At 49.8% G+C, this 27,981-nt stretch overlaps 1 protein-coding gene across 2 annotated transcripts in view; it reads right to left on the bottom strand.

Annotated features, from left to right (window-relative positions):
* MYBL2 (MYB proto-oncogene like 2) overlaps window positions 1-20,372 on the bottom strand; it is a 52,389-nt gene extending 32,017 nt beyond the window's left edge. Inside the window, exons 1-5 of one of the 2 annotated variants that reach the window (XM_003904720.2) lie at window positions 20,092-20,372; window positions 13,588-13,681; window positions 7,503-7,574; window positions 6,167-6,259; window positions 1,069-1,289 (exon numbers count right to left, since the gene is read on the bottom strand). In XM_003904720.2, coding sequence (XP_003904769.1) covers window positions 1,069-1,289; window positions 6,167-6,259; window positions 7,503-7,574; window positions 13,588-13,681; window positions 20,092-20,111 — 500 coding nt within the window. In that variant the 5' untranslated portion in view covers window positions 20,112-20,372. The remainder of the gene's footprint in view (window positions 1-1,068; window positions 1,290-6,166; window positions 6,260-7,502; window positions 7,575-13,587; window positions 13,682-20,091) is intronic. The other variant, XM_031656782.1, reaches the window with a different exon arrangement.
* Between the last annotated feature and the right edge of the window lie 7,609 nt (window positions 20,373-27,981).

Here is a 27,981-nt window from a genome sequence, read left to right as displayed (position 1 = left end):
CGATCTCTGACCTCGTGATCCACCCGATCTCGGCCTCCCCCAAAGTGCTGGGATTACAGGCGAGCCGCAGCCCAGCCTGTTTTTCTTTTTTTTTTTTTTTGAGACAGGTCTTTGGCTCTGTCGCCCAGGCTGCAGTCTGGCCCGGTGTGATCTCAGCTCACTGCAAGCTCCACCTCCCGGGTTCCACTGCATTCCCCCTGCCTCAGCCTCCCGAGTAGCTGGGACTACAGAAGAGCCCGCCACCATACCGGCTAATTTTTGTGTTTTTAGTAGAGACAGGGTTTCACGTGTTAGCCAGGATGGTCTCACGATCTCCTGACCTCATGATCCACCTGCCTCAGCCTCCCAAAGTGCTGGGATTACAGGCGTGAGCCACGCCCAGCCTGATGGCCATTTTTCTTCTTCTTCTTTTTTTTTTTTTTTTTTTTTTTTTTGGAGATGGAGTCACCAAGCTCTGTAGCCCAGGCTGGGTGCAGTGGCGGGATCTCAGCTCACTACAAGCTCCGCCTCACGTGTTTACACCATTCTCCTCCCTCAGCCTCCAGAGTAGCTGGGACTACGAAATCTGACCACCTCGTCCGGCTAGTTTTGCCATTTTAGTAGAGGCGGGGTTTTCATAGTGTTAGCCAGGATGGTCTCGATCTCTGACCTGTGATCCACCGTCTGGCCTCCCAAAGTGCTGGGATTACACATTTTCTTCTTAAAGAAAGCCCATCTACTCCACATCTCAAGCCTATTCGGTGTTAGAAGAAACTGAAGTCGAAGAGAAGAGGCTAACCAAGAAGACAGTGAGCTGGGAACTGGATGAGAACTAGACTCCAGGGTTCACACTTTCTTGCTGAGGCCTCCCTTATCACCATCTGTTCTTTTAAGCTGACAGAAGACAGGGCCTTCCTGGGGAACCACCCTTCCTCCCGACTATGCATGCCTCTGGGAGTCCTGAAGCCGAGGCTGGGTGTTAGAGAACAAGAGCATAGGACCACAGTACCCACCAAGGAACCCTCCTCCATCAGAAACATGGGCCTGGCCTCCTGAGAACCTGCCCCAACCCCCAAGAAGACAGCTTACCTCCCTGGCAACATCTTGGCGATCTCGGCCCAGCGGTTGCCCAGCACCTTGTGGGCCTCGCAAATAATGCGGTCCTCCTCCTCGGTCCAGCAAGACTTCTTCACCTCAGGGTTGAGGTGGTTGTGCCAGCGTTCACGGCACTGCTTCCCCAGCCGGCCTTTCAGGTGCTTGGCAATCAGTGTCCACTGCTTTGTGCCGTACTTCTTAACCAGCTCAATGACCTTGGAGAAAAGCCTCTGGGTAGCCAGTTGCACCGGCCCCTCCCTCGCCCTTCACATCCACCTGAGCCTTGCCACGGCCCTGGGAGGTGCCACCTACCACATCCCCTCAGGCAACACTGAGCGGGTGGCAGGGGATGCCACCCAGTATGATTCTGTGTAGCCCACAAGTCCTACCTGAGGATCTGACCACACCCCTCTCATTTACTGCCTGGAATAAATCTAGGTCAAGAATGCCAGAGACTCTTTCTAGAGCAGAGATCAAGCGGGGGTAAACAAAGGCACCAGAGTCCTGCTTCCCTCTTCAGGGCTCAACCCAATAAGCTAAGTATAAAAGAGCAGAGGGATGAGGAGGAACAACCACAAGGGTCCAAACTAAAGGTGGGAAATAGACTTTCCCACCCCGGCCATGCCCCAGGCTGCCACAAGACCTCCCAGCACTTCTGTGGAAATTGGGAGGGCACAGGCTGAGCCATGGTAGCAGGCATGGCGGGCTGACCTAGCCAGACCTGAGTCCCCACCTGCCCTCAGTCAGGCTTCCTAGCTCAGGACACAAACCACAACATACTCAGCCACAAGAGCCAGGCCACGCCCCGCCTATACAACAGACACACACATTCTCATGTGCACACAGGCCACAAGAAACTGGGAAGAGTGGATGCTTCTTTTGGCAAAGATTTTAGTGAATAAATATTTGACTTCATTTCTGTATGGTTTAAATTTTTATGGCAACCACATATCACTTTGTTTTATGTTTTTGTTTTTTTAAAGATTTTATGTTTTTACTTTTTTTATTTTCATTTTTTGAGATGAAGTTTTGCTCTTGTTGCCCAGGCTGGAATGCAATGGCACAATCTTGGCTCACCACAACCTCCGCCTCCCAGGTTCAAGCGATTCTCCTGCCTCAGCCTTCAAAGTAGCTGGGATTACAGGCATGCGCCACCACACCCGGCTAATTTTGTACTTTTAGTAGAGACAGGGTCTCTCCATGTCGGTCAGGCTGGTCTTGAACTCCCGACCTGAGGTGATCCGCCTGACTCGGCCTCCCAACGTGCGTGAGCCACCGCGCCCAGCCCAATTTTATGTTTTTACTTTTTTAGAGACAGGGTCTCACTGGTGTGCAGGGGGGCGATCTCAGCTCACTGCAACCTCTGCATCCCAGGTTCAAGCGATTCTCCAGCCTCAGCCTCCCAAATAGCTGGGATTCAGGTACACCACCACACCTTGCTAATTTTTGTATTTTTTGGTAGATGGGGTTTCATCTTATGGGCCAGGCTGTTCTCAGACTCCTGACCTCAAGTTATCCACCCACCTCAGCCTCCCAAAGTGCTGAGATTACAGGTGTGAGTTACCACACTCAGGCAAAAGTATTTTCTTTTTTTTTTTTTTTTTTTTTTTTGAGGCCAGTGCAAGCTCTGCCACCCAGGCTGGAGTGCAGTGGCGGATCTCCAGCTCACTGCAAGCTCCGCCTCCCGGGTTCCGCCATTCTCCTGCCTCAGCCTCGGTAGTTGGGACTACAGAGCCGCCACCCAGCCTTGACTAGTTTTTGTATTTTTAGTGAGGCGGGGTTTCACCGTGTTAGCCAGGATGGTCTCGATCTCCTGACCGCAAGTGATCCAGCCCGTCTGACCTCCCCAAAGTGCTGGGATTACAGGCTTGGCGAGCCACGTGACATAAAAAAGTATTTTCAAACTAAATTTTATTTTATTCTTAAGAGACAAGTGGCGGTAGCGGTGGCTCAAGCCTGTCCCAGCACTTTGGGAGGCGAGGCGGGTGGATCACGAGGTCAGGAGATCGAGAGACCATCCTAGCTAACAGGTGAAACCCGTCTCTACTAAAAAATACAGAAAGCAGCTGGGGGTGGCGAGCCTGCTTGGTCCCAGCTTCCCGAGGAGGAGGCAAGGCTGAGCTGGCGTAAACAGGCGGGAAGCTTGCAGTGGCTTGAATCCAGCTGCCTCCAGCCTGGCAGACTCTGTCTCAAAGGCGATCTCCAGGCGGGCCCGTGGCTCATGCCTGTAATCCCTAGCACTTTGGGAGGGAGTCGGCAGTGGATCACCCTGAGGTCAGGAGTTTGACACCAGCCTGACCAACATGGCAAAACCCCCTCTCTACTAAAAACGCAAAAATCACCCAGACATGGTGGCGTGCACCTGTAATCTCATCTGCTTAGGAGGCTGAGGCAGGAGAATCGCTTGTACCTGGGAGGCAGAGGTTGCAGTGAGCCGAGATCATGCCATTGCACTTCAGCCTAGGCAACAAGAGTGAAACTCTACCTCAAAAATAAATAAATAAATAAATTTAATTTCATTCTTTTTCTTTTTCAAGACAGAGTTTCACTCTTACAGCCCAGGCTGGAGTACAATGGCGCAATCTCGGCTCACTGCAACCTCCGCCTCCCCAGTTCGGGTGATTCTCCTGCCTCAGCCTCCCAAGCAGCTGGGATTACAGACATGCGTTACCATACCAGGCTCATTTTTGCATTTTTAGTAGAGACACAGTTTCACCATGTTGGCCAGGCTGTCTCAAACTCCTGATGTCAGGTGATCCACCCACCCCAGCCTCCCAAAATGCTGGGATTGCAGGCGTGAGCCACCACACCCAGGCTTTTTTTTATTTTTATTTTTTTGAGGCAGGGTCTCACTGTGTCACCCAAGCTAGAATGCAGTAGTGTGATCATAGCTCACTGCGGCCTTGAATTCCTGGGCTCAAACGATCCTCCCAACTCGCCTTCCATCTACAGGCACCCTACCACCACACTGAGTTAATTAAAATTAATTTTAAGGTGAAGTGCCAGCCATGGCTCATGACTATAATCCCAGAACTTTGGGAGGCCAAGGTGAGAAGATAGCTTGAGCCCTGTAGTTCAAGACCAGCCTGGGAAACATAGGAAGACCCTGTCTCTATAAATTAAAAAAAAAAAAAAAAGGCTGGGCGCAGCGGCTCACGCTTGCAATCCCAGAACTTTGGGAGGCCAAGGTGGGTGGATCACAAGGTCAGGAGTTCAAGACCAGTCAGGCCAACGTGGTGAAACCCCATCTCTACTAAAAATACAAAAATTAGCCAGGAGTGGTGGTGGGAGCCTGTAACCCCAGCTCCTCAGGAGACTGAGGCAGAGAATTGCTTGGATCCGGGAGGCAGAGGTTGCAGTAAGCCAAGATCGCGCCATTGCACTCCAGCCTGGGCAACAAAGCAAGACTCAGTCTCAAAAAATAGAAAAAAAGAAAGAACAGGAATAGTGGCTCATACCTATAATCCCAGCACTTTGGGAGGCTGACATGGGAGGATCATTTGAGCCCAGAAGTTCAACCAGCCTGGGCGGCATAGCAAGACACTGTCTCTACAAAAATTTTTCGGGCGCGGTGGCTCAAGCCTGTAATCCCAGCACTTTGGGAGGCCAAGACGGGTGGATCACGAGGTCATGAGATCGAGACCATCCTGGCTAACCCGGTGAAACCCCGTCTCTACTATAAAATACAAAAAACTAGCCGGGCGAGGTGGCGGGCGCCTGTAGTCCCAGCTACTCGGGAGGCTGAGGCAGGAGAATGGCGTGAACCCGGGAGGCGGAGCTTGTAGTGAGCTGAGATCCGGCCACTGCACTCCAGCCTGGGCAACAGAGCGAGACTCCATCTCAAAAAAAAAAAAAAAAAAAAATTTTCAAGAAGATTAGCCAGGCATGGTGGCACATGTAGTACCAGCTACTTTGGAAGCTGAGATGGGAGGATTGCTTGGGCCTGGGAGGTTGAGACTGCATGCAATGAGCCGTGACTGTGCCACTGTACTCCAGCCTGGGTGACAGAGCAAACCTCTGCCTCAATCAATCAATCAAAAAAATTAGCCAATGCTCTCCAGCCAGTGCAACAGAGTAAAACCTGTCTCAAAAAAAATCAATTTAAAAATACCTAGTTCCAGACTGGGCGCGGTGGCTCACGCCTGTAATTCTAGCACTTTGGGAGGCCGAGGTGGGTGGATCACGAGGTCAGGATTTCGAGAGCAGCCTGACCAACATGGTGAAACCTCAACTCTACTAAAAATAACAAAAAAATTAGCCAGGCGTACTTGCACGTGCCTGTAATCCCAGCTAATCAGGAGGCTGAGGCGGAAGAATCGCTTGAACCCAGGAGGCGGAGGATGCAGTGAGCTAAGATTGTGCCACTGCACTCCAGCCTGGGCAACAAAGCGAGACTCCATAAAAAAAAAAAAAAAAAAAAAATGCCTAGTTCCCTTCATCTCCCTCTCTCCCATGAGCCACGCCTGCCTCCGTAGAATGGCATCCTCTGGGGTGGTATCAAGGAGAAGAGATGACGGAACTCCCAAGGTATACCAGGGCAGTCATGGCGCTTACTGCCTCTTCTAGGTTGGGGACATCCCCAGCCTCTCTGAGCCCTGCTCTCACCATCTATAAAATGGGACTAACAACTTCTGCCCACTTCGCAGGACTGCTATGGCGATCAAAAGAAGGCATCTTTGCTTGCCCTGTGAAGGTCACAGGGTGCAATCATCATTAAATCAGGGATAGCAGCAGCTGCCATTTGCTGAGAGCTCACCATGTACAGGACCTGCAAGCCCCCTACAAACATCACCTGCTTAACTCTCATGACAATGCCGCACTGCTGCTGTTCCCCTCCATGGGCAGAACAAGAGAAGCTGAGTAATCAGCCCAACAGCCCTCGGACCATGAGTGGGGAAGTCTGGAGACACTCCGAAACTTGGAATCTCAGGGCTGCAGCCAGGGCAGCATAAGAGTATCAGACTGGCTGGTAGACAACTCATACCCAATGCTCAGCTTGACACCCCAACCCCAACACAAGGCAATCTCACAGTCCTCAGGTTCACTGGTGGGTGAAGGCCCACTGTGTACAAGGCACTGTCCAAGCAGTTACCTTCTGGTCTTCCTCTTTGGTCCATGGCCCCTTAACAAGGTCTGGGTTCAAAACTCTCAGCCACCTGTACTGGCATTGCTGGTCAGTGCGGTTCTGGGAAAAGAACAGAAGAACAAACCAATCTGTGAGAACTTCTGGGACCTCGGGCTGGGAGCCTGGTTAAGTACTAGGTTCAGGGGCCTATGGCCTGGGACTAGGCACACCTTGGGTAGGCGTATCCTGTTCCATGCAGCCACCACACACTGCACGCCCACATGCCAGAACACGGACAGTTTCCCTTTGCTACACGAGAGGGCAAACTCGGGCCCCTGTGGGAAGCCACCCCCTACCAACCAAACGCAAGAGGCCACCATTACAAGTCTTTAACTCTTTGTATGTCAGGGACCCCTGCTTTTTTCTAGGAGAGCATTTTTATTCCCTGAAGAGTTCAGATTACACAGAAGAGGGGGAGATGAGGCCGGGCGCGGTGGCTCACACCTGTAATCCCAGCACTTTGGGAGGCCAAGACGGGCGGATCACGAGGTCAGGAGATCGAGACCATCCTGGCTAACACAGTGAAACCCCGTCTCTACTAAAAAATACAAAAAACTAGCTGGGCGAGGTGGCGGGCGCCTATAGTCCCAGCTACTCAGGAGGCTGAGGCAGGAGAATGGCGTGAACCCACGAGGCGGAGCTTGCAGTGAGCTGAGATCCGGCCACTGCACTCCAGCCTGGGCGACAGAGCAAGACTCCGTCTCAAACAAAAAAAAAGAAGAGGGGGAGATGAGGAAATGGGGCAGGAAGGGATCTGGTGACTTGCTTTCTGAGCAGCCCAGGCAGTAAGACATATGGCAGCTCCTGCCACACCCCCTCCCTCCCAGACACCTATGGGTCAGGGGTGGGAGAGCCTGAGGAGGTCCTAAGGGGAATCCCCTCATCATCGGGAGGCTCTAATCGAATGTGGTAGCACCCACCAGCCCTGTGGGGGCCTCACCATAAAACCTGCTGAAAGCATCACTTCCCCTCAGTTTCAGTCTCACTGTTGAGAAACCGAACACCTGTTCACTCCTGACTTACAGGAAGATATGCAAATATGCACCACATGCTGCAAATGTCTCAGAGCCTGAAGACCAGCAGGCATGCTGAGGAGCTGGGAGATGTTTACATCAGTGTGCCCCGAATGCCAGTTTAGGAAGAAAGATCCTACAAACGTTCATTTGCCCTGTTTTATTTGGTTTTGTTTTGAGGGGCTTAGTAAGGAACTCCCCTTTTCCTCCCCTTGGCAAAGTCAGACCCAGGCACACTGTTCTCTCAGAGTCCTTGTCCCAAGGGAGGGCTACAGAGGGACTGTACTCACAGGGAAGTGGCTGGCCAGGAACTTCCAGTCCTGCTGTCCAAACTGCCTCACCAGGGCCCTCAGCTGCTCGTCCTGCCAACACCAGAAAGACAGGGGCTCAGCACACATACGTGCAGAAAACCTCAGGGCTGCCCGTGACGGAGCCCAATCTAAAAGGAACAGTCTCGTTCATTCATTCCATCATGAGGTGAATACCTACTAAGTGCCAGGCACTACAGCTGCAGCAGCAGGCAGCAACAGAGCTGCCCCGATCTTACAAGAGGGAGCCAGCTGCCAATCAAAGGCTCACAGGAACAAAAGTAAAGCCACTCCCTGCTGGGAGATATGGAGAGGTACGTGGTGACTGCCTACTCCGGGACGCTAAGGGACAGGTTCCAAGGAAATGCAGAACAGCTAGAATGGAGGAAGCAAGACAGATGCAAGATGATTTTGGAGGGAACCATAGGAGCCAGATCATTTGCAGCATCAGTTCAACCATCTATCATGCAAAACCACTGATGTGTTTGAACAGTGGGTGGTCACAGTCAAACGTGCTTTTTATAAAGTTCTCTTTGCCTGCTACAGGGTGGGAAAGGGGCTGGAAGGGAGCAGAGTGGATGTAAGGAGGTCATTACGGCACTCAGGCCAGAGGTGACAGTGATTTAGCACTAGAAGCAGGAGGCCTGGGCAAAAACAAGAGTAATTAGAAGACAGGCTAGTAACTATCAAAATAGCCTCCCAAAATGAACTACCAATTCATGCGATAATATGAATCTCAGTATCACTATGATGTGTGAAAGAAGCCAGACACAAAAGGGTACACACCGTATGATTCCATGCATATGAAATTCGAGAAAATGTAAACTAAGCTACAGGGACAAAAAGTGGTTGTCTGAGGCCAGTGGTGGAGAGGGATGAACAGCAAAGGGGGGCAAGGAATGTCTTGGGGACAATGGAAATGTTCTATAGCCCAGCTGTGCTGGTGGTTCCATTCAATTGTACTATAAATGGTTGTAGTTAATTGTATATAAAATTTTCCTCAGTTAAATCGATTAATATATAAAGAAAATGTCAAGCCAGGCATGGTGGCTCACACCTGTAATCCCAGCACTTTGGGAAGCCAAGGCAGGTAGATCACGAGGTCAGGAGTTCGAGACCAGCCTAGCCAATATGGCGAAACCCCATCTCTATTAAAAATACAAAAATTCTATCCTGGCTAACATGGTGAAACCCCGTCTCTACTAAAAATACAAAAAACTAGCCGGGCGCGGTAGCGGGCGCCTGTAGTCCCAGCTACTTGGGAGGCTGAGGCGGGAGAATGGTGTGAACCCGGGGGGCGGAGCTTGCAGTGAGCCGAGATCGCGCCACTGCACTCCAGCCTGGGAGACACAGTGAGACTCCGTCTCAAAAAAAAAAAAAAAAAAATACAAAAATTAGCCGGGTGTGGTGGCAGGTGCCTGTAATCCCAGCTACTCGGGAGGCTGAGGCAGAAGAATTGCTTCAACCCAGGAGGCGGAGGTTGCAATGAGCCAAGATCATGCCACTGCACTCCAGCCTGGGCAACAAATCAAGAGTGAGACTCCGTCTCAGACAAAAGACAAAAGAAAGAAAATGTCATGCATATAAACAATGGGTATTACTCAGTCAAGGGAATTCTGACGCATGCTACAGCATGGATGAAAGCTGAGGACACTATGCTAAGTCAAATAGCCAGACACGGCAAATACTCAGGATTCCACTCACACAAAGCATCTAAAATAGTCAAAATCAGGCCGGGCACCGTGGCTCAGGCCTTTAATCCCAACACTTTGGAAGGCCAAGGCAGGTGGATCACCTGAGGTCAGGAGTTTGAGACCAGCCTGGCCAACATGGTGAAAGCTCGTCTCTACTAAAAATACAAAAATTAGCCTGGCCTGGTGGCAGGCGCCTGTAATCCCAGCTACTCGGGAGGCTGTAGCAGGAGAATCGCTTGAACCCGGGAAGTGGAGGTTGCAGTGAGCAGAGATCACGCCATTGCACTGCAGCCTGGGCGACAGAGCAAGACTCTGTCTTGAAAAAATAAAATAAATAAATTAAATAGTCAAAATCACAGAAACAGAGTAGAAAAATAGCTGCCAAGGGCTGGAGGGTGGGAGGAGAGTGAATTCATGTTTAATTAGTTTCAGTTTTCCGTCTTTTTTTTTAAGACAGGGTCTCGCTTGGTCACCCAAGCTAGAGTGCAGTGGTGCAAACAGAGCCCACCGCATCCTCAACCTCATGGGCTTAAGTGATCCTTCCACCTCAGCCTCCCAAGTAGATGGGACCACAGACACACACCACCATGCCTGGCTAATTTCTGGGGTTTTTTTGGAGAGACAGGATCTTGCATATTCCTCAGGCTGGTCTAGACTGCCTCAAGCAATCTCCTCCCTCCGGCTCCCAAAGTGCTGGGATTACAGGCCTGAGCCACCATGACCCACCAAGTCCTAGACCAGCTGGGGAAACATAGCAAGGCCCTGTCATTAAAAACAAAACAAAACAAATTTTTCAGGTGCCCAGAGCTGTAACAATGAGCACCAACAGACACTGATCCTACTGGTGCCGCGGATGACCACAGCACATTCCAGGGACCTGCGCACGGTCTTATCTCTCCATCCCAGGGAGAAAGCTGCTCTGGGGTAGAAACTTGGCCTTGTTTATTCTTCTAAACCCACAAGAGCCAAATATAGTCCCTGGTCCACAACAGGATGAGCAGAAAAGGTTTGCTAAGCACGCATCTGGAAAAACATCTTTCATGATTAAAAGGGTTTTACCACTCACACAGCAAGTTTTAGAAAAAACAAAACAAGCTAGTGATGGTGGCTCCTGCCTATAATCCCAACACTTTGGGAGGCCAAGGCAGGAAGATTGCTTGAGCCCAGGAGACCAGCCTGGGCAACATAGCAAGACCCTCTTCTCTATTTAAAAACAAAAAATCAGGCCGGGCGTGGTGGCTGACGCCTATAATCCCAGCACTTTGGGAGGGCGAGGCAGGAGGTCAGGAGATCGAGACCATCCTGGCTGACATGGTGAAACCCTGTCTCTTCAAAAAATACAAAAAATTAGCCGGGCGTGGTGGCAGGCGCCTGTAGTCCCAGCTCCAGCCTGGGCGACAGAGCAAGACCCTGTCTCAAAAAAAAAACAAAAAAACAAAAAAACCCAAATCTAAAATTAAGGACATCTATGATGTTACCTGTGGGTTGAAAACAAAACAAAACAAAAAACACTGAAGAACTGAAGACACTAAGAACAACTGAGGTAAAATAAAAAGGCCAGTAGGAGTCTAAAATGGTACAATCAATTAAGAAAAAGGCAGTTTCTGTAAAACTAAACATACACCTATCTCATGACCATATCTAATTATCTTCCCAAAAGAAAGGAAAACATGTATTTGCAAAAAGACTTATGCAAGAATCTTCATGGTAGCACTATACACAACAGCCAAAAACCGGAAACAATCCAAACATCCATCAACAGGTGAAACGCTGTGTGCTATATATACCCATACAATGGAATACTATCCAGTGATAGAAAAGAACAAGTTACTGAATCACCCAACACTACGCTGAACAAAAGCCAGATGCAAAGAATGCAACCGTACGATTTCATGTACAGAAGATTCAAGAACAGGCAAAACACATTATCCTAAGCAAACACAGGAAGAGAAAACCAAATACCACATATTCTCACCTATAAGTAAGAGCCAAACACTGAATACACATGGACACGAAGAAAGGAACAAGGACACCAGGGCCTACTTGAGGGTGGAGGGTGGGAGGAGGATGAGGATCAAAAAACTACCTATTGGGGCTGGGTGCAGTGGCTCACGCCTGTAATCCCAGCACTTTAGGAGGCTGAAGTGGGAAGATCATCTGAGGTCAGGAGTTCAAGACAAGCCTGGTGAACATGGTGAAACTCTGTCCCTACTAAAAATATAAAAATTTGTCAGGTGTGGTGGCATGTGCCTGTAATCCCAGCTACTTGAGAGGCTGAGGTAGGAAAATCGCTTGAACCCAGAAGGCGGAGGTGGCAGTGAGCTGAGATCACGCTACTGCACTCCAGCCTGGGCAACAGAGACTGTCTTAAAAAAAAAAAAAAAAAAACTACCTATTGGGTACCATGCTTATTACCTACAGGTAACAAAATAACCTGTACATCAAACTCCCATGACATGCAATTTACCTATATAATAGACCTGCACATATACCCCTGAACCTAAAGTTAACACACACACACACCCCCCCTCCAAAAAAACAGGCAAAACAAATCAATCAGCAATTGCCTGGTGCTGGGGAAGCCTGACCATAAAGGGCCACAAGGACTTCTTGGGATAATCAGGGTGGAGCTTACATTGGTATGTGCATTTGTCAAAAGTGATCAAACTGGCTGGCCGCAGTGGCTCACACCTGTAATTCCAGCACTTTGGGAGGCCAAGGTGGGTGGATTGCTTGAGGTCAGGAGTTCAAGACTAGCCTGGTCAACATGGTAAAACCCCATTGCTACAAAAATACAAGAATTAGCTGGGAATGATGGCGGGTGCCTGTAATCCTAGTGACTCGGGAGGCTCAGGCCAGAGAATTGCTTGAACCCAGGAAGCGGAGGTTGCAGCGAGCAGAGATCACGCCATTGCACTCCAGCCTGGGAGACAGAGGCTCCATCTCAAAAAAAAAAAAAAAAAAAAAAAAAACAAACTGATCAAACTGTTCACCATAACGAGGGGCATTTGGCCAGGCACAGTAGCTCATACCTATAATCCTAGCACTTTGGAAGGTTGAGGTGGGAGAACTGCTTGAGCCTAGAAGTTTGAGACTAGCCTGGGCAACATGGCAAGACCCTATCTCTACAAAAAATACAAAAATTAGCCAGGCGTGGTGGCGCATGTCTGTGGTCCCAGCTACTCAGGAGGCTGAGGGGGGAGGATTGCTTGAGCCCAGAAAGTTGAGGCTACAGTGAGCCATGCTAGTACGGCACTCCAGTCTGAGCAACAGAGCAAAAACCCTGTCTCAAAAATGAAAAAAAAACAGGGCATTTGATTGCATATGATTACATATAAATTATATTTCCATCATGTTTACTAGAAAATAAAAAGACGGAGCTAGAAGGAAACCAGTTCAGGACTTGATGTCAGAAGGTTCAATACAGTTCATTTTTTTAGAAAAAGAAAGTGGGAGTTGGCAGAGTGCGGTGGCTCACGCCTGTAATCCCAGCACTTTGGGAGGCCGAGGCAGGTGGATCACCTGAGGTCAGGAGTTCAACGTTAGCCTGGCCAACAAGGTGAAACTCCGTCTCTACTAAAAATACAAAAATTAAGGCTGGGCACAGTGGCTCACGCCTGTAATCCCAGCACTTTGGGAGGTTGAGGTGCAGATCACGAGGTCACGAGCCTGGCCAGGATGGTGAAACCCCGTATCTACTAAAAATACAAAAAAAAGTTAGCGAGGTGTGGTGGCACATGCCCGTAATCCCAGCTACTCGGGAGGCTGAGGCAGGAGAATTGCTTGAACCCAGGATGCAGAGCTTGCAGTGAGCCAAGATCATGCCACTGCACTCCAGCCTGGGTGACAGAGCGAGACTCTGTCTCAAAAAAAAATAGCTGGATGTGGTGGCTCACACCTGTAATCATACCTTCTCAGGAGGCTGAGGCAGGACAATCGCTTGAACCCAGGAGGCAGAGGTTGCAGTGAGCTGAGATTACGCCACTGCCCTCTAGCCTGGGTGACAAGAGCGAAACTCCGTCTCAAAAAAAGAAAACAAGAAAGAAAGGGAGAGTTACAGACTTGGCCGAACCTCCTAGCACTCAAAAGGCAAAAAGCACAATCAACGTCCATGACCTAGAACATGCCAGCTGCTCAGGAGACACAATGGGCCCTGAGGTCTGGGACACACATCCCCTTCCCACCCGCTGAGTCCTCAGAATTGAGAGTCCCCCAGAATGCTCTGAGTAGAAGCATGAGGTCAATCAGAGGACCCATCCCTTCCTTCACCCACTCCTCCTCTTCATCCTATCTGATGGGACATCAGGACTCCAGGCTCAGCTCCTCTGGACAGCCCCCAGCTGCCATCAATCCTCTCCTCCCCATGGACTCACCTCCTCATGGGTCCATTTGACCTTGCACTTGGTATCCCTCTGCTCCGGCACATCTGAATCTGTGTCCTGGTAGTGCAGCTCATCCAGATCCTCGCTATGGGGAAAGCAGGCCAAAGGTCAAGGATGGTGTGTCCATATGTTTTACATAATGGAGAGCATGTAGGCAGCGACCAGCCCACCCTAGGGAAAGGTCTGGGGGAGAGAGCTTTTACTTTTTCTTCTTTTTAAGACATAGGCACTTCTGCTTCACTTATTTTTATTTTTATTTTGAGACAGGGTCTCACTCTGCCACTGGGCTGGAATTCAGTGTGGCATGATCACAGCTCACTGCAGCCTTGAACTCCTGGCTCAAATGATCCCCCAGCCCCAGCCTCCTAAGTAGGTGGGACTACAGGGGCATGCCACCATGCCCGGCTAACTTTTGTACTTTTTGTAGAGACAGGGTCTCACCATATTGCCCAGGGTGGTTTTGGACTCCTGGGCTCAAGCGATCCTCCCACCTCAGCCTCCCAAAGTGCTGGGACTATAGGCATGAGCCACCACATCTGACCTCACCGCTTTTTAAATTCTTTAATGAAATAGGTTAAGAGCTACTTTCTTCTTTTTAATTTCAGGAATGCCCTAGTGATTTCAAAAGCTGTAAGAAAAACAGGTCAGGCACAGTGGCTCAAACCTGTAATCCCAGCACTTTGGGAGGCTAAGGTGGGTGGACTGCTTGAGGTCAGGAGTTCAAGACCAGCCTGATGAAACACGGTGAAACTCCATCTCTACTAAAAATACAAATATTAGCTGGGCACAGTGGTGCATGCCTGTAATCCCAGCTACTCAGGAGGCTGAGGCAGGAGAATTGCTTCAACCCAGAAGGTGAAGGTTGCAGTGAGCCAAGATCATGCCACTGCACCCAGCCTGGGCAACAAAGCAAGACTCTGTCTCAAAAAAAAAAAAAGAAAGGAAAAAAGGAAAAAGAAAGTTAAGATTTCACCAAGAATATTATGTTTAAAATCAGACTATCACTTTTCCCTTTCAGTAACAAACCCGCATGGATATTTTAAGGAATAAAGTTGATGAAGTAAGTTATCAGGCACCAGGATTTTAAGAGATATTAGCTATTTGGGAAAAAAATTCTAAATATATTATGTCCATTTGTTGTTTTTCTTCTTTTAGGGAGAGTCTGGCTCTGTCTTTCAGACTGGAATATAGTGGCATAATCATAGCTTAATGCAGCCTCCAACTCCTAGGCTCAAGCAATCCTCCCACCTCAGCCTCCCAAGTACCTGGGACTACTAGCACATGACACTATGCCTGCTATTTTGTATTTTTTTGTAGAAACATCTCACTATGTTGCCCGGGCTCATCTGGAACTCCTGGACTTAAGCAATCCTCCCACCTTGGCCTCCCAAAGTGCTGAGATTACTGGCCTCAGCCACCATGACTGGCCAAGTTGTTTTTTCATATGTGGATTTTTTTGTTTGTTTGTTTGTTTGTAATGACAGGGTCTCAGTATGTTGCCCATACTGGTCTTGAATTCCTGGGCTCAAGCGATCCTCCTGCCTCAGCCTCCAAAGTAACTGGGATTACAGGTGTGCACCACCGTGTCCAGCTTACGTCCATTTTTGCAAATCCCTTTTCAATCCTTGCCTACACACAGGCTTAATGGAGATAAATATCAGCATACAGTATCCTGTTTTGTTTTTTTTTTTTTGAGAGGGAGTTTCACTCTGTCGCCCAGGCTAGAGTGAAATGGCATCTCAGCTCACTGCAACCTCCTCCCCCCAGGTTCAGGCAATTCTGCCTCAGCTTCCCGAGTAGCTTGGGATTACAGGCACCTGCCACCACACCTGGCTAATTTTTTTTTTTGCATTTTAACAAAGACAGGGTTTCACCATCTTGGTCAGGCTGCTCTTGAACTCCTGACCTCATGATCTACCCGCCTCAGCCTCCCAAAGTGCTGGGATTGCAGGCGTAAGCCACCACGCCCGGCCAATTGTACAATATCTTCTAACATGGCTGTAGCGGGGAAAAAAAAAAAAACAGTACGAGCTGCTTTGAGTTCTGAGTGTTTTTACTCTACCAGGCAATCTTCCAAGTTGCTCCAAAAAATTCTCATATTTATCCAGTTTAGTAGTTACAGAAATGGAAATCGGGCCACGTACGGTGGCTCACACCTGTAATCTCAGCACTTTGGGAGGCCAAGGCAGGCAGATCACCTGAGTTTGGGAGTTCAAGACTAGCCTGACCAACATGGAGAAATCCCATCTCTACTAAAAACACAAAATTAGATTGGTGTGGTGGCACATGCCTGTAATCCCAGCTACTCAGGAGGCTAAGGCAGGAGAATCACTTGAACCTGGGTGGCGGAGGTTGCGGTGAGCCAAGATCGGGTCATTGCACTCTAGCCTGGGCAACAAGAGCAAAACTCCGTCTCAAGAAAAAAAAAAATGGAAATCAGCCCAAAAAAATGGGCACGGTGGCTCACGTCTGTAATCCCAGTACTTTGGGAGGCCAAGGTAGGTGGATCACAAGGTCAGGGGTTCGAGACCAGTATGGCCAACATGGTGAAATTACAATTTTGTAATTTTTTGTAAAAATACAAAAAGAATTGGCTGGGTGTGGTGGCATGTGCCTGTAATCCCAGCTACTCAGAGGCTGAGGCAGAATTGCTTGAACCCAGGAGGCAGAGGTCACAGTGAGTGGAGATCAGAGATCGTGATACCACACTCCAGCCTGGGCAACAGAGACTCCACCTCAAAAAAAAAAAAAAAAAAAATACAAAACACAAAATTAGCTGGGCATGGTGTGTACCTGCAGTCCCAGCTACTCGAGAAGCTTGAGGCCTTGGGAGAACTGCTTGAACCCAGCAGGCAGAGGTTGCAGTGAGTCGAGACCCTGCCACTGCACTACAGCCTGGGCAACAGAGGAGACTCCGTCTCAAAAAAAAAAAAAAAAAAAAAAAAAGGAAATCATATAGGATCCACCTCCAGAGATGTCAGGTGCTTGAGGAAAGTTAGTAATCTTTCCCCAACTCCACCCGACAGGACCTGCATCAGGTCACGTTGGTCAGGTAAGTTGCTAGGTCAGACATTTGCAAACTGGAAAAAGCTTACAGGTTTCCAAACAAGGCAAGTCTCGGTCTTGTGACCAAATAAAAGGCAGCTTACTATGCTCTTCACATTATCTTCTCCTTGTTTTCCAGAGCTCACCATTGCTTCCTAGAGTCACTCCTATACTTCCACAGCGCATGTCTCAGGCCTTTACACTGCAACTGCCTCTCTCCTCTACATCATCTACAAAGGTCAGCTCCACCTCGGTATCCCAGGGTTTATCACCAAAAGGTCTTAAATGTTTGCCCAGGGACTGACTGAATACACAAATGAATGAAAAAATGTGCAAAGCTGCTGCCTATTAATCAATAAGAAATACTAATTAAATGTTTTAGGCCAGGCAAGACCCAGTTTCAAAAGAAAAAAATTTTCAGAAACAGGAAAGGAAGGGACAGTGTCTACAGCCAGCAATACAGAAGGATCTGAAATTCATTCCTGACCCAGCTCATGGGTCCTCCACCATTGCAATATAGAAGGCAAAAACCCAGAAGATACTAATAACAGAATGAAGCTGGCTTCAAAATCAACTGCCCCCAGACAGCTTGTGACAGAAACCATCTTTGCTTCTCCAGCATCCAGCACAAAGAAGGTCTGGCTTCTAACAGAAGGTCAGCAAATATTCTTTCAAGGATGAAAGGATATCTGCATGGACACTCCCTCATGTTCCAATGCTGTTTATTTTTTTATTTTTTATTTTTTTTTAGAGACAGAGTCTCGCTTTGTTCCCAGGTTGGAGTGCAGTGGCATGATCTCGACTCACTGCAACCTCCACCTCCTGGATTCAAGCGAATTCTCCTGCCTCAGCCCCCTGAGTAGCCGTGATTACAGGCACCTACCACCACACCCAGCTAATTTTTGTATTTTTGGTAGAGATGAGGGGTTTCACCATGTTGGTCAAGCTGGTCTTGGAACTCTTGGCCTCCCAAAGTGCTGGGACTACAGGCGTAAGCCACCACACCCAGCCTCCAATGCTGTTAGATAGGGTCAGCATCTCAGACAGCTGGGAGATTTCTGTGAGATGATATACTTTACCACGTGTGCTGGCCATCAACTTCACCCACATTCTCATTATCCCCACTTAAAAGATGCGGAAATTGAGGCTCAGAGGGGTCAGGCCACTTGCCAAGTTCTGGACCTTCCTAACTCCAGACACCTGCAAGTCCTCACATCCTAATCCCAGCTGAAAAAGCAGAGGCCAGTTAGTGGTGGCAACCACATTTTGGTCCAACATACCCTACATTTTACCCTTCAACGTGCTGGGCTCTGCTCCAGGACTGGGGTGAGTCAGAGACAAAGTGGGAAGTGGGGCACTAGGGCAGAGGAGAGTTACAGCAAATGGCCAGGAAAAGGGCTGAGGGCTGTGGAGCTGCCACCCTTCACATGGGAGGGGTTCCTCCACTGAGCCCCTCAGGGGAGAAGTAGCTGAGGACCTGAGGGTGGTCTAGGGGCAGTCACTTCTGGAATGAACAAACAGTCAGGATAGGGCCAGGCAAGGTGGCTCACACCAAGGGAGGAGAATCCCTGGAAGCCAGGAGTTCGAGACCAGCCTGGGTAACACAGTGAGGTGAGACACGACGCCAGGCCACCGCCCCCCCACCACCCGCACTAATCCTAGCACTTTTGAGGCCAAGGGGGGCGGATTGCCTGAGCAACATAGTGAAACCTGTCTCTACTAAAAATCCAAAAAATTAGCCAGGCATGGCCGCGTTCACCCATAGTCCCAGCTACTCGGGAGGCTGAGACAGAATTCCTCGAACCCAGGAGGCAGAGGTTGCAGTGAGCCAAGATTGTGCCACTGACCTCCAGCCTGGGCGACAGAGCGAGAGTCTGTCTCCTAAATAAATAAACAAAACAATTAGCCAGTTGTGGCAGCGCGTGCCCGTAGTCCCAGCTACTCAGCCTGCAGTCCCAGCTGGCTGAGGTGGGAGATCGAGGCTGCAGTGACCTACAATTGCACCACAGCACTCCAGCCTGGACCGCAGAGCGAGACCCTGTCTCTCAAAGAAAAAAAAAAAAAAACCAGGGCAGGGTCTGATAGGTGCCTGAACAAAAAACTTCCTGGACAGTGGTGCTGCCCCTGGGAAAATGGGGCCTGAGGAACATAGTCCCTGTGCTCATATCCCTATCCTCAGCCTGAAAGGGCAAAAATCTAGAGGGATGGAAGGCTTCATCTTTAGATGAGGCTATCGTCTAAAGAGGGAACCGAAGGTTGGCTGGGCGCGGTGGCTCACGCCTGTAATCCCAGCACTTTGGGAGGCCGAGGCGGGCGGAACACAAGGTCAGGAAATCGAGACCACCCTGGCTAACATGGTGAAACCCTGTTTCTACCAAAAATACAAGAAATTAGCCCGGTGTGGTGGCACGCGCCTGTAGTCCCAGCTACCTGGGAGGCTGAGGCAGGAGAATCGCTTGAACCTAGGAGGAGGTTGCAGTGAGAGCCAAGATCTCGCGCCACTGCACTCCAGCCTGGGCGACAAAAGGAGACTCCGTCTCAAAAAAAAAAAAAAGAGGGACCGAAGGTTATCTGAGCTGCAGGGATCCAGGCAGGGTAGAGGTCAGGACCCCACTGTCCTGTCTCCCAGGCAGGCTGAAAAGCCTGGAGCTGAGGCCCCAGGCGCACAGGTGTAAGAGAGGAATCTGGAGCCACAGACCTGGCTCCGGGATCCGGGCTCGGCTCTGCCACTTTAGTCTTTGGGAAAATAAGTAAAATGGAGACCGCAGTTCCTGCCTTTGCCCCAGGGACTCTCCCCCGCACCTTCAACCCCAGCTGCCCAAAACTCCTCGTGGGAACAGGAAGAGAGGTCTCAAACCGAACCAAGCTGGGGCGCGGAACCCAGGTGGGAGAGACAAAAGAGCCCCCAACTCAGCACCCTTCTCAGTCCGGGGGAGAGGGCTTGGGGGTCTCTGTGCTCCCCGGAATGTTGAGGAGCAAAGCCCACCCACCAAGTTGACCCAAAACTAGGCTGGAACAAGTGCCTCCCAGGCTCGGCCTCCCGCTGGCTGGGACTCTGGTGACTCCCTCTCGCTCCCAGGGGTCGCCTTCCTCCCCGGCGAAGGCCCTGCCAGCTGACACCGGCCGGCCCACCCCCATCCCGCAATTAGGCGGGAGACAAAATGACATCATGCAGGGCTTGGCCCGGGTCCCAGGAGACCCGCCCGTCCCAGCTCCGAGGCCCAGCAGGCCCGGGTAGCCGCAGGGACTCCCAAGAGCCCCCCAGCTTTACGCGCGCCCCTGCCTCAGAGGGCCCAGGACGCAGCATTTCCGCGGAAACACCCCGCCCCCAACACACACACACACACCCCTAGCTTGGAGGGAGCCTGGGGAGGGTCTGGGGGAGCTGGGTGGGGGAGGGGTGAATTAAAGGGAGGGGGAGGGGACCTCTGCCCGCCCGACTTGTCTCACCAGCGCGTCCGCCGAGACATCCCCCCGGCCCGGACCGCGCCGCGCTCGCCCGCCCGCCGGCTGAGCCCGGAGCGGGAGCCGGGCCGGGGTCAGGACCCAGGCTGCTCCGGTCGCTCCGGGCCCCGGGCCGCGATAGGAGGCGTCAGCGTGTCAGCAGGTCCCGCGCTCCCAGCTCGCAGGAACTGCAGCCGCTGCCGGCGCGGGTTGAAGCACTTTTCTATCTCCCGCCAAGCGCGTAGGCGCCGCCCGGGCCTGGCGCGCGGGCGACGGGGGAGGGGCCTTTGGGAGGGGCGGAGCCGGCGGGGCGGGGCCTGCGGGGCGGCACCTGCCCAAACCCTCCAGGGCCGGCTGCAGGACCGGGCTAGCGGCCGCCACTTCGGAGTTACGGAGCGGGCCGTGATGTGACTGAGGCCTGGCTCAGGTGTCAGTCCGTGGCGGCCCAGGAGTAGCCCACATAGCGAAGACCAAGCAAGGGGAATGAGGCGCGAGCATGGGAGAGCCAGCCAGGGAAAGCGCCAGGGCGGAATCCCCCACGCTAGTCCAAGCCACTCCTGCGTCCCTACCGCCCCACGCTAAAGCGGCCCCTCACCCTACCTGTGCCTCTCCCTGCTTCCTCTCCTGCCTCCGAGAAACCCTCCTTAATAGACTTTAGTTTTTGTTGTTTATTTTCTTAGAGGCAGGGTCTTGCTCTATCGCCCAGTCTGGAGTGCAGTTTCGCGATCATAGCTCACTGCAACCTCTACCTCCTAGGCTCAACCGATCCTCCCACCTCAGCCTCTCGAGTAGCTAAAACCAGCACTCGCCATCACACCCGGCTGATTTTTTTTTTTTTTTTTTTTTTTTTGAGACGGAGTCTCGCTCTGTTGCCAGGCTGGAGTGCAGTGGCGCGATCTTGGCTCGCTGCAACCTCCACCTCCCAGGTTAAAGTGATTCCCCTGCCTCAGCCTCCCAAGTAGCTGGAACTACAGGCGCGCGCCACTACGCCCGGTTTTTTTGTTTGTTTGTTTTGTTTTTTTGGTATTTTAGTAGAGACGGGGTTTCACCATGTTGGCCAGGATGGTCTGGATCTCCTGACCTCGTGATCCTCCCGCCTCGGCCTCCCAAAGTGCTGGGATTACAGGAGTGAGCCACCGCGCTTTTTTTTTTTTTTTTTTTTTTAAGAGAAGGGGGTCTTGCTATGTTGCCTAGGCTGATCTGGAAACTCCTAGGTTCAAGGGATCCTGCCGCTTTGTCCTCCCAGAGTGCTGGGATTACAGACATTAGCCCCGGGCAAGAATGACTCTCCCTAAATGCAAACCTGACTTTACTTTTCCAGAATTAAAAACCGTCCTCCTCTCCCTCAAGGTAAATTCCTTACTCCACAATCAGATTTATCTGATCTGCCAGACCACCACCCAGCCCTGGCCAAAAGAAATGGTGTCTTTGCCTTTGCCTGAGCCATTACCAAGGGCAGGAACACTTCCTGCCCCTCCCAGGTGGCTGATTCTTATTTAATTTCGGGTCCACTGCCCACAATCTGCCTGTAGACTTCTGCATTTCCCCCTTTGAACTGGGAGCATCCTGAGGTCCAGATGACCTCTCAATGCACCCCATTATCTCCAGGACCCAGTAGAAGACCTGACATAAGAAGCCCCAGGGAAAGGTTTTTTTAACTGAATTCAGTTTACCTCGGGTTTAAACTCCCAGAGATTAGGCCAGACATAGTGGCTCACGCCAGTAATCCTAGCACTTTGGGAGGCCGAGGGGGGAGAATTGATTCAGTCCAAAAGTTCGAGACCAGTCTGGGGATCACAGCGAGACCCTGTCTCTAAAAAAATTAAGAAATTACCTGGGCGTGGTGGTGAATTCCTGTAATCCCAGCTACTTGGGAGGCAGAGGGAGGAGGATTGCTTGAGCCAAGGAGTTCGAGGGCTCAAGCCCTCGTGATCCACTGCACTCCAGCCTGGGCCACAGACAGTGAGACTGTCTCTCCTTGAGATTTAGCAAAGGTTTTCTATTTTAGATTGACATTTACCAAGTACCAAGGATCAAGCCACACTGGACTTCCTGGGAGCAGTGCTGAGAGTAAGATAAATGAGCTCTGAGATAGGACGCTGAAGAGACCACACCAAACCCCAGCCTTTTAGCCCCTGTTCAGGCTTCAGAGCCCCCTTCCAGAAGCTGCTGGCCACCTGGGGACAGTCCAGCCACCAGCTGCTGTAAACATCACTTACCACAGAAGAAGGAAGACTAACTCACATCTTAAGTGCTAGAAACTTCCACATCACTTAATTCAGGGTTTCCCCTGCCCACTCCCCTTATAAAGTAATCAATATGGACATGCCCACTTCATTGAAAGCACAGCCTCTACAGCCAAACTTCCTGGGGTTTGAGTCCCAGCTCCACCATTCGTTGCAGTATCTTAGGCAAATGACCTAACTTTTTTTTTTTAGACCCAGTCTCGCTTTATTGCCCAGGCTGGAGTGCAGTGGCATGATCTCGGCTCACTGCAACCCCCTTCCTGGGTTCAAATGATTCTCCCACCTCAGCCTCTCGAGTAGCTAGGACTACAGGACCATGCCACCATGCCTAGCTAAATTTTGTATTTTTGTAGAGACAGGTTTTCATCATGTTGGCCAGGCTGGTCTTGAACTCGTGATCTCAGGTGATCCACCCGACTCAGCCACCCAAAGTGCTGAGATTACAGGCATGAGCCATCATGCCCAGCCAATTACCTAACTCTTCTGTGCCTCAGTTTTCTCACCTGGAAAAATTAGATTTATCAAAGTTTTAGATAGTTTTTACCAGCCACTATTCTGTTTATAAATTGTAACTCATTTAATCCTCGTAACAACTCTATGAGGTAGATACTGGGATTATCCTCTTTTAGCAGATGGGGAAACTGAGGCACAGACTTCCCCAAGGTCACACTGCTAGTAAATGGCAGAGCAGGGATTCAAACCTGGCCTGTCTGGTTCTAGAGTCAATGCTCTTAATCACTATGCTGGTACCTACTTTGTAGGTAGTTATAGGATTAAATAAATTCATATGTGTAAAGCACCAAAAACAGTTCCTGGCACATAATGAGAACTATATTGGCCAGGTGCAGTGGCTCACGCCTGTAATCCCAGCACTTTGGGAAGCTGAGGTGGGTGAGTCACCTAAGATCAGGAGTTTGAGACCAGCTTGGCCAAGAATATAAAATATCATATTTTATACAAATATAAAATATCGTATTTTATACAAATATAAATATGTTTATAATTTATAAAATATAAATTTTTATAAAATTTTATAATTTATAAAAATATAAATATATATTTATATAAAATATATTTTACATAAATATAAAATACATAAAATATTATATTTTATAGAAATATAAAAATTATGTTATAGAAATATGAAAAATATGTTATATAAATATAAAATTTATATGTTATATTTATATAATATAAATTTATGTATTTTACATAAATATAAAATATATTTATATAAATATAAAATTAAATTTAATCTTAATAAGCCCCAGCTACTCGGGAGGCTGAGGCAGGAGAATCCCTTGAACCCGGGAGGCAGAGGTTGCAGTGAGCCAAGATCATGCCACTGCACTCCAGCCTTGGCAACAGAGCAAGACTCTGTCTCAATAACCCCAACCTCCCAAGTAGCTGGGGTTATAGGCGCACACCACCACGCTCGGCTAATTTTTGTATTTTTAGTAGAGATGGGTTTCTCTGGGCTGGTCTTGAAATCCTGATCTCAGGTAATCCACCCACCTCGGCCTCCCAAAGTGCTAGGATTATAGGAGTGAGCCACTGCACCCAGCAATAAAAGAACTATATTACTCTTAACTATTATTACCACTGTAATTCTTCAGGTGCCCTCACTCTTATCCTTTGAGGCCCACACATTAGTCGTCCGATTTCAGGGAGAGGCAGGACCTGACAGCTTGGGCAAGGTATCTACCCAAAGCAAGAGGCAGGGAACAGCTGCAGAGTCCACTTGCAACCTGGAACTGGGGCCAGTTAGCCAATGCCCTAGAGCCAAAGGAGCCTGGAGTCAGTGCTGTGAGTCAGGCAGCAGGGAGATCATGCTGGTGCCAGATGGAATCTGATGATCTCCACACATTTCCTCTCCACTTATCATCATAGCAACAGATATCCCCTGAAGAGAGGATTCCTAGTGTTCCCGGTGCAACCACACCTGGGAGTGGTCCCTGGACTCTGGACTAATAACATACAAACTTTACCTCTGCTGGGAAACTTTTCCTGAACACGCCCTGCTTGGACAGGGAGGCTCCAGGTATTTGGTTATTCCACAGTTTGCCCCAACCCGGGCTCCAGACCCAGGCCTGACCCAGTGTTGGGAAGATAAGGATCAAATCAACTTATTAAATGCTCAGGGCCCAGCACCAGTTTGGACACCACTGATTGATAGTAAGTAGAATCACATGGCCCTTCTGGCTGGCGCCTTCCCCCTCCACCTCCAGAGCATCCTCCTTATCATTCTTGTCCTCATTGCACTTCCTTCACCCACTATTTTACTTCTCTCTCAAGAGAAAGGACAGCCTGTGCACATTTTAAGCTTCAGACCTTTACTATAGCTTGGCTTCTGGTAGGTACTCATGGAAGGGGTTTTACACATTCCATTTAAATTGAGTGGATGCAATGTTACAAAGCTAACATTTGGGCTGGAGAGTTAGGCTTGGACCTCAAATGAGAAAACTGGGAATGCTACAGTTTGAATTGTATCTCATAAAATATGGGACATCAAAAGAGATTCAGGCTGGGCACGGTGGCTCATGCCTGTAATCCCAGCACTTTAGAAGGCCAAGGTGGGCGAATCACCTGAGGTCAAGACTTCAAGACCAGCCTGGCCAACATGGTGAAACCCCATATCTACTAAAAATACAAAAATTAGCTGGGCATGGTGGCACGAACCTGTAGTCTCAGCTACTCGGGAGGATGAGGCACGAGAATCGCTTGAACCCAGGAGGAGGAGGTTGCTGTGAGTCCAAATTGTGCCACCACACTCCAGCCTGGGTGACAGAGCGAGACTGTCTCAAAAAGAGATTTGGGGTCAGGTGCAGTGGCTCATACTTGTAATAATCCCAGCACTTTGGGAGGGCAAGGTGGGAGGATTGCGTAAAGCCAGGAGTTCGAGACCAGCCTGGGCAACATAGTGATACCCCCTGTCTGTATAAAAAATTTTGTTAAGGCCGGGCGCGGTGGCTCAAGCCTGTAATCCCAGCACTTTGGGAGGCCGAGATGGGCGGATCACGAGGTCAGGAGATCGAGACCATCCTGGCGAACACGGTGAAACCCCGTCTCTACTAAAAAGTACAAAAAAACTAGCCGGGTGAGGTGGCGGGCGCCTGTAGCCCCGGCTACTCGGGAGGCTGAGGCAGGAGAATGGCGTAAACCCGGGAGGCGGAGCTTGCAGTGAGCTGAGATCCGGCCACTGCCCTCCCGCCTGCGCGACAGAGTGAGACTCCGTCTCAAAAAAAAAAAAAAAAAAAAATTTTGTTAAATCAAAACCTAAATACCAAGTCTCCTTAAACTATTACATACAACTGTTGGCTGGGTGCAGTGGCTCACCTGTAATCCTGTAATCCCAACACTTTGGGAGGCCAAGGTAAAAGGATCGTTTGAGGCTAGGAGTTCAGGACCAGCCTGGATAACACAGCTAGACCTCGTCTCTACTAAAAATGAGAGAGAGAGATTTTGAAACAAAGGGATGTTTTTCAGACACTTCTGTCCCACCTCCAGGGCATCAGTATAGAGAACAGAGACACAACAGCAAACAAGTGGCCATATAGGCATACGAGGCCAAGGACTCGGCCTGGAAAGGGACACTTTCTTTTTTTTTTTTTTTGAGGCGGGTCTCGCACATCTCCCAGGCAGGTGCGGTGGTGGGATGCCAGCTCCCTCGCTGCGAAGTTCATTCTCTAACCTCCAGCAGGGCACAGGCACCCGCCACCGCTTCCGGCTAATTTGCCAGCCAGGGGCGAGGTTTCACCATGACCCTTCCAGGATGAGATGCCGATCTCCTGACTACAAACCGATCATATCTCGGCTGCTCATTTCGGACCAAACTTGAGCTTCTCCCGTGAACACTGCTGTAACAGTGTGGATCTCAATGGAAGGAGGGAAAGCAATTCAATTACTTGATTCAAGGAATCAAACTAATTCAATGCCTGCTTTTTTTTTTTTTTTTTTTTTAAGATAGAGTTTCGCTCTGTATTGCCCAGGCTGGAGTGCAATGGCTTGTGATCTTGGCTCACTGCAACCTCCGTCTCCTGGGTTCAAGCAATTCTCCTGCCTCAGCCTCCCAAGTAGCTGGGATTACAGGCTAATTTTGTATTTTTAGTAGAGATGGGTTTTCGCCATGTTGGTCAGGCTTGTCTAGAACTCCTAACCTCAGGTGATCCACCCACCTCAGCCTCCCAAAGTGCTGGGATTACAGGCGTGAGCCACTGTGCCCGGCCCCCAATGTCTGCTTTTACTACTCAAAAGATTGTGATTACATTAATAACCATTTGCAAAGCACCTATCTTTGAGTTCCAGAAATGGACTATCAAAGTATTCAGATCAGAAAATAATAACAGCTTGGCTGGGCAAGGTGGCTCACACATGTAATCCCAGCACTTTGGAAGGCCAAGGTGGGCTGATTACTTCAGGCTAGGAGTTCGAGATCAGCTTGGCCACCATGGTGAAACCCCATTTCTACTGAAAATACAAAAATTAGCCAGGTGTGGTGCTGCTCGTCTGTAGTTCCAGCTACTCGGGAGGCTAAGGCACAAGAATTGCTCGAACCTGGGAGGCAGGGGTTGCAGTGAGCCCAGATCTCGCCACTGCACTCCGAGCTAGGTGATAGAGTGAGACCCTGTTGCCGGGCGCGGTGGCTCACGCCTGTAATCCCAGCACTTTGGGAGGCCGAGGCGGGCGGATCACAAGGTCAGGAGATCGAGACCACAGTGAAACCCCGTCTCTACTAAAAATACAAAAAATTAGCCGGGCGCGGTGGTGGGCGCCTGTAGTCCCAGCTACTCAGGAGGCTGAGGCAGGAGAATGGCGTGAACCCGGGAGGCGGAGCTTGCAGTGAGCCGAGATCGCGCCACTGCACTCCAGCCTGGGCGACAGCGCGAGACTCCGTCTCAAAAAAAAAAAAAAAAAAAAGAGACCCTGTTTCGGAAAAAAAAAAAGAAAAAGATAAGAATAACAGGATGATTTTCCTAGGGAAGACACTATGTGCCTGGCCCCATATTAAGAGTTTTACATTCATTTTGCCTTTTTTGTTTTAGAGATGAGGTCTCACTCTGGTTCGAGGCTGTAGTGAGCTATGATGGCACCACCGCACTCCAATCTGGGGAGCTGCAGTGCAATGGTGCCATCATAGCTCACTGTGGCCTCGAACTCCTGGGCTCAAACAAGCTCAAACTCCTGGGTTCAATCCTCCCATTTCACTTTCCCTACTTGCTGGAGTTTCAGGCGTGAGCCACTGTGCTGGCTTATTTTGCATTTAATGTTTATTACTCTGTGCGGCAGCTAACATTTTAACAAACAAATTCAGACACAGAGATATTAAGTAAATTGCACTGATCACACAGCTAAGGGCTGGTAGCTTGAAGCAAAACATCCACAACTTGGTATTAGATTGGAGAGTACCATTTGTGATGTATACTGAAAGTCTGAGTCTGGGCTACAACGAGAGGTTAGTCATAATGAGAAAATCCAACCATCCATATTCTCAGGAAGCTCACCAACTGGTACAGAAGATAATGACTGGAAAATTAGCTCTGTACAGGTGAAGATCAATTGCCAGGACTGTGAGTGCCCACCCAACAGGATCACTGAAGGCTCTTTAGAGCTGGATGATTTAGGAATTTGCAATGCAGGGAATGGCACAGGA

Source organism: Papio anubis, chromosome 16 (assembly GCF_008728515.1).
Source record: "Papio anubis isolate 15944 chromosome 16, Panubis1.0, whole genome shotgun sequence".
NCBI classification, from domain to species: domain Eukaryota; kingdom Metazoa; phylum Chordata; class Mammalia; order Primates; family Cercopithecidae; genus Papio; species Papio anubis.
This window is presented reverse-complemented; position numbering and strand designations above follow the sequence as displayed.